This window comes from Thunnus maccoyii, chromosome 1 (assembly GCF_910596095.1).
Source record: "Thunnus maccoyii chromosome 1, fThuMac1.1, whole genome shotgun sequence".
NCBI lineage: Eukaryota > Metazoa > Chordata > Actinopteri > Scombriformes > Scombridae > Thunnus > Thunnus maccoyii.
Window position 1 is genome coordinate 24,470,987 of NC_056533.1, and position 16,663 is coordinate 24,487,649.

General features: G+C 37.9%; 1 protein-coding gene across 2 annotated transcripts in view; it reads left to right on the plus strand.

Annotated features, from left to right (window-relative positions):
• kif18a (kinesin family member 18A) overlaps positions 1–16,050 on the plus strand; it is a 31,458-nt gene extending 15,408 nt beyond the window's left edge. For both annotated transcript variants that reach the window (XM_042412190.1, XM_042412276.1), the window contains exons 10-18: positions 1,882–2,044; positions 2,531–2,695; positions 3,593–3,714; positions 3,841–4,121; positions 5,884–5,940; positions 11,735–12,110; positions 14,712–14,804; positions 14,992–15,089; positions 15,363–16,050. In XM_042412190.1, coding sequence (XP_042268124.1) covers positions 1,882–2,044; positions 2,531–2,695; positions 3,593–3,714; positions 3,841–4,121; positions 5,884–5,940; positions 11,735–12,110; positions 14,712–14,804; positions 14,992–15,089; positions 15,363–15,499 — 1,492 coding nt within the window. In that variant the 3' untranslated portion in view covers positions 15,500–16,050. The remainder of the gene's footprint in view (positions 1–1,881; positions 2,045–2,530; positions 2,696–3,592; positions 3,715–3,840; positions 4,122–5,883; positions 5,941–11,734; positions 12,111–14,711; positions 14,805–14,991; positions 15,090–15,362) is intronic.
• Positions 16,051–16,663: the final 613 nt, after the last annotated feature.

Sequence of the window (16,663 nt, forward strand, 5' to 3'; positions counted from 1 at the left end):
GTAATCAGTCGACCTGCATATTAAGAGCAGCTCCGTGGTAAAATATTGATAAGTGCTTCTCTGTAATTTAAACTTGAGACAAATCTAAGGTAAATAAAGTATTTTTCTAGGTTTAAATTAGAATAATAAATAATACTCCTTTTTTTGTTATAATGTAAATGCTGCTGTCTATGCATATATTTTATTTTTCTTTAATTGAAACAGGATGATACAGTCCAAAACATTACAAAGAGAAGAGAGTTTGCAGCCTTGGTTTGAGACCCTGTGCACTGCTAGTTTTTAATCCAGCCATCTAATCAGGGACTATTTTACATCTTGGATTAAAAAAAACATATACTTTGAGTCCCAAGGATCAGGATTGAAAACCACTGGCCTTGGCCTTCGCTTTTTTGTGTTTGGAAAAAAAGAATTGCGTCTTGGTTTCAAGCCTTACCTCTTTGTGTAAAGGTATATAAGTGTTGGATAGAACTACTATAATCAACATTAGCTTCACTATAACTGCAGTTCCTTTATTCTAATTGAAATGATATATACCCATTTATTTCTTCAATATAAATCAGATCAACCACATCCCATCCAGTTGTCTTTAAGGCATACAGTGGCATCTGTCGGGGTATTTGGGTTGGGGGCGGGGGACATGGAAAAGCTGAATGAGTCTCACTCCCACACATTTCATTCACTGGCATCAGAATTCACAACTCGCACAGTGAGAGGCTCTGAATAGAGGCTGCACGCTTCTCACACTATTAAAAATTCAGCAGTCTAGCAAGGCCACGACGTCTCCTACGTCACTGGAGTTACATTGAAGAGTGCAGTCACATTTCAGCGACAGCTCTCCAGTCTTATTTACCTGCGTGCCTCTCATGTCTTTCCTCCTGCTTTAACTCAACTAGACAGTCACTTGCATCCAATCAGAATATCACCTCAACTCTATTCTAAGAATACATATATACATCATATATCTAAGAATACATTTCTGGCTCAGTCACTGGCATCTTGTGGAGGCCTTAGGCCGTCTTGAAGACATGATTTTTTAATCAGCTCAAGCCTTAAAATGTCATTAAGTAATTGTGCTAAATAACAACATTAGTCTGGCAAATATTTGATCTGATGAGTGATCTGACTACTTTTAAATGATCATTATAAGTTGCTATAGCTATATTAAAACTGGCTTAAATGTGTTGATAAAATATCTCATGGCCTCTTTATGACACGTTAAATGCTTGATTTAGTGGTTTGTAGGAGCTCTCGGCACAGCAATATATTAAATTCAGTCCTTACATGTGGCATAGCAGCTTCTAATCACATCTGGCTAGAATCCCTGTGGTGATGGCCATGTTTTACTGGATTGCATTATACTAAGAGGTGCTCCTAATATTCTGTCCCCTTCATGTATGTAAATCAAGGTGGGCAAAACATTACAAAAAGCCTTTCAACATAATGCATTCCAAAACAACAACAACCACTGACCACAGTCCTATAAATTAGTTTAAAGAACACCTTTCTGACAGTAGGAGCAAAACTAAGCATTACAAGCTCCACAAAGATGGGATTGCATTAGACTTTACAGGTATACCTATTTATCTATTTTAAAGAGGCAATACATAATATATTCACATGTAGTTGTAGCGTGACCCTTTTGTTTATGTTTGAATCAGATTGTTCGTTTGATTGCAAAAAAAAATAAGTTGTGACTGTAATGGCCTGCTCTGTGATATCATCAAATGAAATGGCCAAGGCCATTTTTAGAGCATTTATATAACTTTAAAAGTTTGACATTAATTCTTTTGTTTTACTTTTGTTAATTCACATTTCCTAGTGCAGCCCTTTTAAGTCAAAGCTTGTAATTTTCGAACATCACTCTTTTCCCCTTCTCTCTAGGGTGTCAGAAGCTCTGCAGCAAATCTTCTCTAGCCGGGCCCAAATCAGGAAAGAACAGCTGGATTTGGAGAGACAACTGAAGGAGAATGAGCTGCGCCAGCGCTACAGTGAGGAGGACAACCTGCAGGTCCAATATTTCTGTGCCAAGGAAAAGACTGAGAAGGTAGCTGATGCTTACGCTGCTATCCACACATTCCATCATCCCCGCAGAAAACAGCTGCCGAGTCATCATTTTACTTCTCTGTTCTCTATAGTTGTCTGAGCCTCTCATTTACGCCACTACAGGACAGGGTCATTGCTCCCCAGTTCCTGGCTTTTATCAGCCATCTAAGTCCAAGTGTTAGCCCCACCTGTAAATGCCATCCAACATATAGAAAGTGAATTCTCAAGAATGAACCAAACTTTGCAGAATGGTCCACTCTCATCCAAACTGAGGCAAACTAAACCGTGGGAACAAATCTTCTGAGGGCAATACTCTTTCATCTGTCTGACATTTTAAAACTTTCATTTATATTTTTATCTTAAGATAAATTGTTTCAGATTTGCCTCTCCAAACAAAGAATTCTCAACAAATGCTAAATATTTTAAATTAATGTAAATTGCCTGGTTGCCATTCATTCACCTTTTTTGTTGCTGTTGTTTCCAATAGGCCACTTGTAAGCATGAACGGAAGATTGCAAGCTTGCGCGCTCAGCAGCAGCACATTTGCAAACGTTTGAAGGAGGCAGAAACACGTTTCCTGGACAATGACGGCTGGCTTCATCGTGTCGAGAATGATATGAAGTTGTTGAAGTCGAATGATCAAGCCTCACAGGTTAGAAGAACTTACTGACCCTATTATATTTACTGGTGCTGAAAAATAACCCTAATAGCCCTAAATTTCCTCCATGGTTTGTTATAACCTTTATTTATGTTAATTCTAACAACAGCAAGTAGAAGTTATGTCAAATTTGATTAATTAACTGATTGAACCTAATCGAAAAGGTGTAACCACAATGCCTGCAGCAGTATTTGCAGGTCAATAGAAGCATTCAGTAAGTAAAACTACAGACTTCATTCCATAACTTGACAACAGGATGAAATAGTTTGTAAACTTAATGTAAGCAGACAAATGAGCATGATTAGATATAGAGAAAAAATTAACAATGTGAGTTACATCCTTGAAAACTCATCGCTTGGTGTTTTTTGTTTGTTTATTTTGGAAGGTAGGCTGTGTCTCTACTGGTGTCGTGACTGTCTTTGTTTTCTTCCCATCTGTTCTCCCAGTAATTAGAACCGTGCTCATTTTATTTCTCCAGCTCACTCGTGGATCACTGAAGAGAATAAATCAATACCCTTTACTCATCCCTCACACAGCAGCCAGTTACCTAAAACCATGTCCATGTTATTTTTTTCTTCTTTATCCTTTCTTCCAGGAACTGACCCAGAACTATGACGCACCCACCGGTCAAATGTTCTCTCTGCTGTTGTTTCGTAGTTTCTTTACGTCAGAGTTCTTTTTTTTTCTCTCCCCTCCTTTACCCAGAGCCAGACAGCTTTGCAAATGAAACATGGATGAAAACAGAACTTTGCATCTTCTCTCTAGCGTCATGACCCCCTATCACCTTTTGTTTCTTTTAATTCTGCACACCAGAGTGCTAATGCTGTTATGTTATACCGGCTGTTGCATCATCATTCCTGCTCCCTGACCTCGCTTCTCCCCCTTGTTCAGGTGTTAGAGAAGGACTTGCATTGCCACAGACTGGAGCTGCAGGTAAACGACCTCAAACAACACATCAAGCAGATGGTCGAGCTCACTGCGCTGCAGGATCAGCAGAATAAGCGCATGCAAAAGTACGTTGACAATACTTGGAATGAATCCCCAGTGAATTAAGTAACTAATTACTTAGTATAGAAAAAACTGAATTTCACCTCACACATTTTTTTTTCTCTCAACATCATTCTTCCAATGCATTTCAGAATGGTGAACATCTTGTTGCCAGCTTATAATCGGCACTACTCTGCGATGCGCGGGGCCGGGCTGGTCACTGCAGCAGATGAGTTGGAGAACCACGAACTAGAGCAGGTTGTGTTGAGGGAGAGAGGCGTGGTCTGGGCAGACCAGGAAGAGGCGGGGCAGAATCTGAAAGGTGAAGAGGAAACGCAGGAGACAAACCAGGCGGGAAGCATTGGGCTCCACAGCGAGTTGGCACCTGTCCTTTCTTTCTCACATCTGCTCTATCATCAGAGTAGCCCCTGCAGTAAGTCAGCACACTTACACTTTATCCTTTTTTTTAACCTCACATTTAGATGTTTTGTTTTGGTTTAATCACAATATTGGTGTATGCTTGGAATATTTGGTAGGAGAAATTATTGTATTTGCATACATCCACCTTCTTTGTGCTGGTGGGAAGAAATATAAGGACGGCATCACTTTATGGGGAGCCAAGTCACCCCAATGATTACATATAAATGATTTGTCCCCCCTCAATTAACTCTATCAACTGCATGCAACAATCTCACCCCTCCCTCTCCCAGAATATGTGAAAGGGTTAGAGAGAGAGAGAGAAGCTTCGCAGTGAATGAATCTATGTCAAACCAGTAAGGGAGAAAATATCACTTGGCCATTCATCTCTCTGACATTAAGGATCCCAGTTGATAGCTAGCTAATGTTTTTAAAATAGTGTACCAAGTTTTTTTTATTCAAATATGTTTACTTGAAGTTGAGTTCAACCATCAGGCATCATGCACTGCAGCTTGGTAAAGATTACTGATCTGACAGTCATACAGCAGACGTTAATTTCAGAGTCTTTTGACGTTACCAGGCAACCCATTAAGTTACATGAGGCCACAGTAAATTCATTTTGAAGTGTGAGGTTGACAGCCCAAAGTTATCTTTGCTTTTGGTATGTTATACAATAGATGGTTTATTCTCTCTTGAACAAGTCCGTTACAAAATACTTTTTTGATTTAATTTTATAAAGAGCAAACTTAAACCTGTCTTTTTTGATGAATGAGCACCTCTGTTGTGTTAACACTTCCCACTAAATGTTAAGCCCAAAGTTAAAATGAGAAGTTCACTTTTAAAGAAAGCATCTGAAAATGGAAAAAAAAAATTGTGTGAATGTGTGTGTAATTTTTTTATTTAGGTTTGTTTTTCCATTATTTTTTCATTGAACTGAATATACAGATGTGACACTTGGATGTGAGATCAGTTTGACAAATAGTTAGGTGTCGTGTAAGATATTTCAGTGAGGACCAGTGTATTCGGTAGTCGTCCAGGTCTAGTGTGTATTGTGGGACCCATGAGATAACACGGTTCATTTTTAACTGTCATCCCTGCATGACCTAGCAGCGCCAGGCCCTCATGACATATAAGCCATGACAGACAGTGGAGCATGAACCAAAGCTGGCCAACAATACTCAATTAATATGATGGCGTCTTATCATTTATCAGACACTAAACTCTGCACCTGTCTCGCTGTTCCACAGCTTGCTTCTTTCAAATTATATTATGTTTAGTTTAGTTTTGTTTTGTTTTTTACTGTGGTTGTAGTGAATTCCTGTTTAATTCAATTTCAGTAATATACCACATTTTATGACCACTGAATGCAAATATTAGCACCCATAGGCCATAATTTAAAGAATATATGATGTTTGTTTAAAACCAAAAATACTACACAACAACCACAATGCAATTAGCTGGTTGAATGTATGTACATGTGCGCAATGATCAGCCCTTGAATCAAAGCTTTGTTAAATTATGTTTCACCTTGGAAATTTTTGTCAGAACGTTTCTATTAAAATTTTCAGTGTATACTCCTGATTGACAATCTATTAAGTGATAGCAACGAAAAGAAAGCCAGCACTTTTCAAACATTTAAGGATAATGTAGCATTTTTGTAATGAGACAAACCCGCCTAAGAGGTTGCAGTAGATTTTCTTATCTGTTTTGTATTTGTGGCAATGTTGATGATTCTTCTCTTCTTCTTCTTGAATCTCTTTATGATTTTGTTAACTCAGGTGCAGAGGGGCGCACAAAAAGAACATCATTGTGCGACGCTGCTCCGTCGCCAAAAGGTAAATCTACTCTGTCTTACTGTCTTACAAACATGCTGTAGCCATTAATCTCAACCCCTGCATACCTGTTAAAGTCCGCACATCTGTCAGTCATTCACTCATTTGCTCTCTCCGTATCACTTTTCAGTCAATCCATCACATGTTGAGAGATGATGCTACCCTTTACTGAAGTAGAACACACAGATTGTAAAATAATGTTTTTAATATCGTGTAAAGCTACATTTTCACTTTTCTGCTTTTTTATTTGGTGAACATGTTTTTAGTTGTTTGGCAAAAAAGACTTGTTCAGAGTAGTAAAATACACAGTAAAAATCAGACATGTAATATAATTTGATTTATAGTTGCGCTGCAGACATTCTGTCCTGGCCCAAAGTTGAATAGTGAAATGATGTGAATACTCACAACTGGTTTTATAGAGAGGAAACTGTACATGGAGAACCTTTGGGGATTTGTAATACAAAAACCTTTGTGAAATATTGCAGTTCAAATTGGCTGTAATGATATTTACTGCAGGTGGTCTACATTTCATTGAAACATATTGTGGGAAATTGAACTTATGAAGAAAATACTCCTGCCAGATGACCAGAGTTCCTTGAATGGAAATGACATATGAGAGTACTAGGGGCTTTGTCACTACTGCTATTAAATTTCCCCGCAACTTTTTATAATAAGTGAACTTTGGTACAGTTTTTGTTTTTTGAGAGTTTTTCTGGTAAAACATAAGTCCTCATTCTGTAAGGTCTGTCCGCCAGACACCTCTTCAGGCCTTATGAGTCAGTCAAGCCAGTTGCTTTACTGTTTGTTTTTTTCTGTCCTTTACTCGGTTATTGTTATATACTCTTAATTATACTTTTCTTTCCCAGTTAATCTCCGGTCTTCTCTCCACAGGGCTCTTATTTCACTAATATTACAATCTTACAAGTAACAAAAACTTAAACAGCCACACTCTGTTGTCAAGTTTGCAGCTTGTGTCAAGTGTAGCACTTGACACACCCATAGTAAACTGCAAGTGTGTATTCAGTATGTGAAAAACACAAATAAATGGTTTATTTTTACCTTCTACTCACAGAATAGTGCTTAATAATGATACTCTCTGTTATTAACAACAAAATATATCGGTATAAAAATGATATAGTAGCCTTAATCAATTCCAGATATCTGAAATAAGTATTTATCTTCAATAATACTGGACAAAGCTAAATGTGCCTAAAGATCTATGTTAACATTATGTCAAATAATATCTTCATAAACTGCAGAATGTTTGCTTGTAGTCACAGCCCATCTTGCAGCAGCACCTTATGAAATAATTAACTGTCCATGCATGCCATTTCAAGACAAAGTACAGGGCTACGCACGCCTTTTATGGAGACTTAAAATGAGCTTAATGGTGAATTTCTACATAATATAATCAGTGTAATTTATTCAGCTTTTAAATAACTGTTTTTGCATCACTCTTGTTTCCATTATTGGGATCATGTAGCCACTGTTTCATCTCTCTAATAAAATCATAACTCAGTGCATCCTCAATTATGCATTCACTGACTCACACTTGCATCCTTCAAAACCACCCTGTCCATCTTAATTTCACTCTAGAGCAACCACCCCTACATGCATGTAGTACACACACTTATATACATATAGTAGGTATAGTCTTGCAAATAATGTGCAGCCTCATCAGCTCTGCTAAATGACTACTCTATTACTGACAAATACAAAATGATAGAGTTGAAATACCACAAATGTTTTAATAACTGTGGGTTTTATTTAGCATTCAGACAAACTGCTGTGATCTTATTCTGACGCTGCTCGTCAGTCCCTTACTGCTTCCTCAGCTCTTAATGGTAGTCACTGCAGCATGTTATGAGAAATAGCTCCACCCTGCAGCTTGCTAAGCCAATCAAATGTGATCGGTTTTAGAGAGGGTTGGGGTTTTGAAAGAGCGTTAACTCTTTGTGGACTGGTCATTAATAGCAAATCGCACGAAAGTTATCACTTTGAAGGAGCATTTAAGTGTTCCACAATTCAGTGATGATTACAACATGCCCACACATGCATCTATTGATATCTTGATGATTTTTCATTCAGTTATCTCCCACTGCCCCCTTCATGCTGTTCTTTTTATTTTCCAGTTCTATCATCTAGCCTTCACTTCTCTCTATTTTTTCCTGCCTGGATTTTTGTTCTGCCTTTTGCTTCAAATGTCTGTTAGTCTGCCTTCCCCCCCCTCCCCCATTCTACCTTTCTTTTCCCTCCTACCCTCCAATGTTGTTCTCTGTCTGTCTCGCATCTAACCCTCCCAATCCCTCTTGAGCTTCATTCATGAAAATGCAGATCCACAGCAGGGCAGGAAAAAACGTCAACAGACGTAAACTCCCCTGCTCCACCAACCAGAAAAGGCGCACTATAAAAAACAGGCAGCAGCAACCAGGCGACCCTAATTCAGTGCAGCCTCCACCAGAAATAGCAACTCATGCATGTATTAATCCCCTACAAGCCAAAAATATGTGATTGAAGGAACTCTGCTGCCATTTATTGCTAGGAACAACTCCTCTGCCACAGAAAAGGGCTATTTATCACTGTCTCCTCACTCGATGTGCTGTCTGAAGTGTGACTCACATTTGCTAAATATTGCATTTTGATATTTAGGGTAATATATAAGTCAGTCATTCACCTTTGCATTTAGTGTTCTTCTCACTTCCTTTATGTGCTGGCATTTTTCCTTTTTAGCCCCTCCATCCCCCCCACCACACCTCTGCAGGAAATGCCATGAGTGTAATGGTCGTCTATAATGTGATGCAGACACAGTGATTCAACCCCACTCTGCTCTGGAATCTGTACAAGTTTTTTGTTATCATTTTCAAATACAACTGAACGAGGCACAAAATTACATGATAAATTTTCCTGTGTTGATCAGTATTGAATTTTATGAGGATATATCTTGATAATGCTGCTTTAGTGGTTAAAATGTCAGAAGCAGTAGAAACTAGAAGGTTCATGATCATATTGGCTAAACATAATGTATTCTTATTAAAACAGCAATCTACAATGAATACTTGACTGTGTAATCATGGCTTTGTATTACAGCTGCCTTTAAAAAAAAACAGAACAAAAATTTGCGTCCTTGCAATAATTACCACAAGTTAATACAAGCTCAACCGATCCCTGCACTGTTTGGAAGGCTATGGAATTCAAACATTTACTGTCCGCTAGCTGTCAGTCTGTACTCAACCACTATCTAGCTACAACATATGGGGCTGGAAAATAATGTCCAGAGTCTGCTAACACTAGATCATTTATTGACAGACTGATCGAAACGTTGGTCTTTTTGATCATCAAAAACATGCAATTCTCACTAACATTTTAAATATAAAAACAGTAAATAGCTTTGCTTCTCTCTCTAACAAACCATTTTTGTCAAGCTTAAAAACACCATCAAGTAGTCATTTGTTAGTTTGGCTCACTTTGATCTTTTATTATTTTTTTCTTTATTTTATTGGGTACAGGGAGGTTACATTGGTGGGACATTATACTGTGTGTTTTAAGGGGATCAGTTTCACAGTGGCACATTCTGCCTCAAACCTGGGCAGGGTTTCAAAACCATCAGTATATTAAAGGTGCAGTATGTAGAATTTAGTGGCATCTAGTGGAAAGGACTTGGCAGAAATAGAATATAATATTCATGAGTATGTTTTTATTAGTGTATAATCCCATGAAAATAAGATCCGTGTTTTCGTTGTCTTAGAATGAGCCCTTGATATCTACTAAGGGAGTGGGTCCTCTTCCACGGAGCCCGCCATGTTGTACTGCCATGTTTCTTTAGTAGTCCAGAACGGACAAACCAAACACTGGCTGTAGAGAGGGCCTTTCTCATTTTTCGCAAGTTTCGCAGCCACCGTAGGTTCTCCTACACGTTTGGAAGGAGAAGGGGAGGGATATTCAGTTGGTTGCAATCTGCAACCTCACCGCTAGATGCCACTAAATCCTACACACCGCACCTTTGAGACAGCTGAATAACGTGCCACCATTCAGCCTTGCTGCCGATTTTTCCCAGTGGCCAGTTGTGGTATTGCAGCGAAAAAATCCCACATCCCCCCATCTATCTTCGTATAATACATCCATGTTCAAAACGTACTACTTAACTAATCAGTGAATGCTTCCTCTGCAGTGTTTTTCTTGCTGACCTCCAGTACCTCTGTTTATTATAAAATAATACAGTAAAAGCACACATATTCCATCATGTTTTTTTTTTTTCTTTCTTTTTTGTAAGAGCCCTCCCTGCTGTCTGATCTGCTCCTGTTTGTCATGCTAATTAGTTGTTGATGCTGTTTAGGATTTATTAACAACAGCTCAACAAAAAGGCGGGCACAGTGCAAAAAATCATATTTTAGTTTTTTTTGTTTGTTTGTTTTGTTTTTAAGAGAAACTCTGAGTTAAAACAATTACAGTAGCCAGAAATAAAGTCACGAGAGATATGTGTTGTGTTAAACCATGGTTAAGACTGTTGGCTAACTCAGAACTGCTAGCTAATATAAGAGCATTGGCACTGATTGATTTGCCATTATTTTATACTGTATGTCCCCCTAAATTTAATTACTCCTTTGAAAAGCTGAGTTCACAGTCGTGTGTCTGAGGCCATGTTTTACTCAGGGAATTTAAAAAAAAGTTCCAAGGCTTTTAGAAGGTAAAATCCTCTAGTTCTGGTCTATTTATAAAACGCTGTGCTTTTTAGGGGAATAACACATCACTGCTCCATTTTTACATTGTAAAGTTTATGTTTATATGTGCAAGGATATAATGTTTAATTGCCTTGTGCCATGCATAATATGTCTTGACACTACTGATCACACTTAACTTAAGGGAACGATCCATCTCATCTGACATTTTTTAAATTGCACTGTTTGGCCTACGACTGGGACTTCAGCACTTATTACTGATTACTGATTGAGTAACGGGGGTCGACATCATTTTGGGGAGCAATGTGTTTACTGTTGCCCTGCTTACTTTTTCAGGTGGTTTGATATGCTTTCACTTTCAAGGCCTTTAGTTGTGTTAGCAATAAGCCTTCCAAGGATGGCATGTTACAGGTGCTGACAACTGCAAAGAGGGCTTGAAATCATGCAGCATTAGTACTTGTTAATACATTCATTGGAAGACAATTGATGTAGGTCAAAGTAGCTTTCATATCAATTGAAATGTCTATCATGTCAATGTAGGTGGTATGACCTTTCCACGTTTGGGCTCTCTTTTTGCAAACCTCATATTGAATGCCAACACAAAATATTCTATCTGAAGATAACTGTGTATCCCTGAAAGATGACGTTAATATTATTAGCAAACATGTTAGTCACAAAAAATGGCGACATTGTTGCCATACCACATTCTTTGTCCTGTGAGATATTGACCAGAAAGTGCACAACACACACAACATTTGAACCAATAAACACAGGATACATAAATTGGCTTGCAGACAGGTTGGACATCATTCTGCTTGGAAATCTTACGAAACAAAGTGAAGACAACATTTTCTGGGCATTCCCCGTTCACTTGGAAGTAGAATTCCCATTTGACTCCCATCTGTAATGTTCAAATGTTGTTTGTTGTAGTTGTGTATGAAACTAATTGTGCCTAATCTACTGTGTCTAATTAGCTGAGAACCACTTTCTTTGGTTTAAACTCCCTTTGTGACTACTCTACGTTCATTCTTCATAGGTCATTTATTAGTGTGTACTGTATAACTGTCACTGCATTGTTTGTTTGATTTCTATTAACTGTTGATTACTGTTTGTGTTCATAGGTAGAGGAAATCAGGCAGATGTGAAACAGGGAGCATTTCCCAGAAAGCCCACCAGGAGAAATCTGTCTGCATCACTGCCACCACAAAGCCCCAGGACCGTCTCCCAGACCCAAGTCTATGAGGAAGGCATGTTCCCGCTCCAGTGCACACCAGAACCTGCTCCAAAAACTGTTCAGACCATGAGCTTCTCCACCACCATGGATCCCAATATGACCTTTGAAGTTCTAGACAACGATGATGAAACTGCAACTAATTCAACGATAATAATAAGCAATGATGGTCCCTGTCAAGCATCAAGGTCTGTGGACTTCTCAGTTCCCAGCCAACCACTCAATCCTCCCAAAGCCAATGGGGGGAACCAGATTCCTACAAAAAGGTAAGAAAATGCTCAGTTTGTAACCCCTCTTTCAATTTAAGCATTTAAGATTTCTTTACATTAATGTGTATGATTCTCTATGATTTTAGTGTAATTCCTGTTTATTTTACAGCGATGCTGTTAAATGTTGTTCCTTTGGTCCTTCTACGTTTGGTCTATGTCATTTGCGCAGACTACAATTTGCACTGTATTATGGGCACATATCAGTAAACAAGACTAGGAATGCTGAGTTCTGAAGGCTTGACCTCTGAAGGTCAGCAAAATGTAGGGAATCATTTCCAGAGTGGTCTGTAATGTGGATTACAGTTCTTTTGCTGCAACATGTGCAGGATATTGCTGCTCTTTGCAGGCCATTCCATATGATGAAGCTTCCTACTTATTGCCCTACTGCACTACTTTGATCTCTCCAAAACATACTGTTACAATAGTTTACTCTCCTCTCTCCACCCAATTAGCTAATATTGTAGAAAATACAATAAGAAACACTCCTTTTCATGGGAACTGAGAGACTTGAGGAAACACCAAAGAAAATACTGGTCGCACAACAGAAACCAAGACTGATATAGCATCACAATCTAACTGTGGACAAATGGAAAAATCGCAACAGCTGACACAATCTATCAGAACCATTCGTTGCACTTTCTCGCCTCCCGTTTACCAAACAATTAATCTCGCACACGTACTTTTCAGCATAGGGGAGTTTGCATGAAAGTGTTTTTAGCTGGCCTCTTGAGTGTTAAAGCAGAACTTTGGGTGTTAGCAATATTAATATCATTACAGTTAACCTCTATGACATGAGGAGGAACAAGTTAGCAGCAAAATTTGTGTTTTCTGCTGAACATAATAATAAAATTACTTGTTTTCCTGACATTAACTACTGTTTAATGTAGCGCACATGCCTTTGATTTTCTCTGTTTTTCATGTGCTTGTTATCCTTTTGTCTGTTAGGGACTCACAGTCACCTGGATGTTTTATCCATTTATGATTGATTTTTACCTAAAATTTAAAATTTCTTGACAAGCTAGCGAGTAGCCAATTAGTAGCCTATAAGCTAGTAGCTTGTAGATCATTTGTTCATCAGTGTTTGTCAAGAAGACAGAATGACAATGTAGCCTACTGTAAGTTAAGATGGGGAAATGTGCATGCCACAAAAAGCAGCAGAAACGTCTACAAAATCACATCAAAAACCTTTTTATTTTGTCACTAATCATTATTTTCAATTTTCCAATTGAGAGAAACTTTTACTTAACTAAATAAATCAATCCACCTTTCCTTACTTACATCACAACTAGCAAGAAAGTTCAAGTTGGAATTAATCAAAACTACATCAGAAATCTAAGAATTGGCTTTTGTTCAAAATAGTAAATGCAAATTCTGAATGTTATTAATTCTCTTAATAAAGTTTAAAAAGTTAGAGATATCTATCTAATCAGCCGTCTCTCGAATCAGTTACATAAAATGTTTAGAAAGAAATCCTAAGACATATCCCTTTGGCTGCCGAATGAAAGACACACGCTGGGTGGTAACTAAACCATTCAACAGGGGTAAATCCCCGAAACCTTATTCAAAACAAAACAGAGACTAGGGTGGAAATGTTATGAGTGTAGGCAGCAAGTTTCCAGACTGGAACATCGGGTCAAGAGGCTTTAAATCATCTGAGCTGAGCAGTGTCTTGGTGGCGTACCGGTGTCTTCAGCTAGGACTTGCAAACAAAATGGAAAATATTTTGATCTACAGCAGCAGTAGCAACAAGGGTTTACGTTAGTGCAGGATGCTTCCATTATGTATATGATTGAATTTATTGGATAACTTTGTTCTAATCAGGAAAAAAAATCACATTACCTCAATCACCAAAATCACAGGACAAATTGAATTGCTTCAAACATCTCTGCTACGCACAAACAAACTGTATCATGAGGGGTTGATTTTCCTCAAATACTGAAGAGCAGGGCTAATCCAGAATTTATGAGCGCACTTAGCACCTGGTAACTAAGTTGTCCTGCTATAGACAGGTCATATCTCAAAGGAGTGCATTTAGATAGCAGGAAAAAGCATTACCTCTATAAATATTTCTCGTGACAAGAGCAGGAGCTTTGTAGATGGTGTTAACAGTTTAAATGATGACACAAATTTAGAGGAAGAGGCTCAATGTCTTCAAGAAACTTTGTACTTAAGTTTTACTGTAGCTACTGCAAAAAAAAAAAGTGTTTTTGGAACTGCGTGGTGGGCAAGTAACAGTTTCCTGGTCAAGGTTCACGCAAAGTTTAGCAGGCAGAGACGTCAGAGGGAGCAGCACAAGGATCTTGAGCTACAATTCGATCATATAGTGTTAAAAGACTTCTTATGCAACTAAATTCCAAACCTGCTCTTGCCTTGACAGGAATTGGCAAAATATGAAAATTATGGATAACGCGTCTAAGATGCTAAAAGCGGGACGTCATCTCGTCAATGTGCAGCTTCATAAAAACAGGAATACCCAATCAAAAACAATGATTTACATATTTTATACCTGGAGGTGCCAGAGATGTTGATTGTCCCCGATGTGGAGTCTCTTAGTCCAAACAGTGGAGATGTTACGTTAATATGAACCCCTCCTTGCAGGCAACAGATGCCATCTTTACAAGACGTGAGACGAGCCAACCCGACCTACATGGACATGACATCTGCTGCACAAGGAAAGCGTAAATTCAACAAGTAAGCGCTTAATTTTCTCTGTATGTCGTTTTATACAGGCAGTGGATGAAACAAACTAAAGCTGTGATGAACTGTCACCAAAATAACTTAAAATACTTAACAGGCATTCCAGTCATACATAAAAAATGTTTGGTTTTGTGTTTGTTTACTTTTTCCGTTTTTCCTGCCACTTTCATTCACAATACAGCATCAGAGATGAGTTAACACAGGGCCTCTCTGCACCGAAGCGTATAAAGAAAGACCCCTCTGTGGCCCGGAAACCACTCAGGGTGCATCGTTTTGCTGGTAAGTATCGACATAAAAAAACACAGTTGAAGAAGGCATTCGCTAAAGAAAAAAATATGTACAGTCATAAAAATGCACACTGCAGAATATCATGGCCAAGAGTATGTTCATACATTAGATATTTACCAAAAAAAATCCAAATATTTTTGGTGAATTTAAATGAAAGCTTTATCTTTTTCACATTATATGGCTAAAGTGTTTTAACATCAGGAAAGAGGTGCAGCTTTGTTCGTTCTTGATACTATTTCTTGTTTTTTTTTTGTCTGCCATCAGGTTCAGAGGAGAACAAGCCTCGGAGAGTTGTGAGGAGCATTTCAGAAGGAAATCTGAGCCTCCTTCAACCTCAGAAATCCAAGTCCATTTTCTATAAAACGTCCCAACAGTTCAAGCGAGTCACCAAGCGGATGTAAAAGCAACGACCTCTTAACATCAGCCTTTATGGACATTTTCAGTTCCAAACTTCTCCGTCTGTATTTGTTGTTTTTTAAGTGTTTTTTCTCAAGACCTGAAGGAAAAAAGTTGATTATTGTGTATATTTCTCAAACACAAATGCTGACATAATAAAACAAAATGTAATGTAATTTTCATCATTTCCCTGAAGGTATTTACTTGATTGTATATATTAACATTGTATAGTTATTGGTCGTTTGTTTAGATTTTTGATAGTTTGAAGACCAATATTTATCTTCTCTACTCATGGATTTTAAGATTAACTCACTCATGTACACCCTAACTGCAAGAAATAAAAAGTCCTGTGGATGTTCTGAGTTTTATGTACTGTTTCCCCGGGGCAGCTAATATCAGAGGTAGACTGTGCGTGACTTTAAAAAAGACAAAATGGAAACTGCTCTACACTGAGCTGTTTTAATTTTTGTGTTGTAATTTGTGGTTGTACAGTTAGTAAAATTGATCCACAATCTTTGGCTGTATTTCAATAAATGAATCTCTTTCTAAAATGTAATATCTGCTTTTTTGTGTTGATTGATGTCTAAATGTGGTTTTCAATGACTTTTGGATTACAAGACGTTCCAGTGATAAATAAGTGATGTAGGACAAGCTCAGGGAAGGTGAAACACAATGGCAAGAAAAATTGAACTGACTGAGGAGTGACTTACAGCATAACTCACAAAGATAATTTCCTGATTGTTTTTCTATTGAAAAAACAACTATTTCATATGTATTTAAGGAGGAACAAGTGAACCCCGAGTGCAGTGATTGATAGGATGCTGTTTGTCTTAACACCACGTGTTGCAATTGAGAATGAGTGGAATTGAATTAGAAATTGACAGTTTAAAGTAATGGATAAACAGGTGATATAGCAAAAAGTAATGGATACATGGTTGTAATAGCTAAAAATAATGAATAAAGTTAGCATAAAGTAACTGATAAACAGTGGAAATAGTTTGCTACAAGTGACGACTTAACAGTAAAAACATCTTTAGCTAAAAGTAATGGATAAAGTTAGCCTAAAGTAGGCTAATTGATAAACAGTGGAAACAGTTTGCTAAAAGTGATGACTAAAAAAAATGGATAGGTGGTTCTAATAGGCAGCAAAATGTAATAGGCTAGATAAA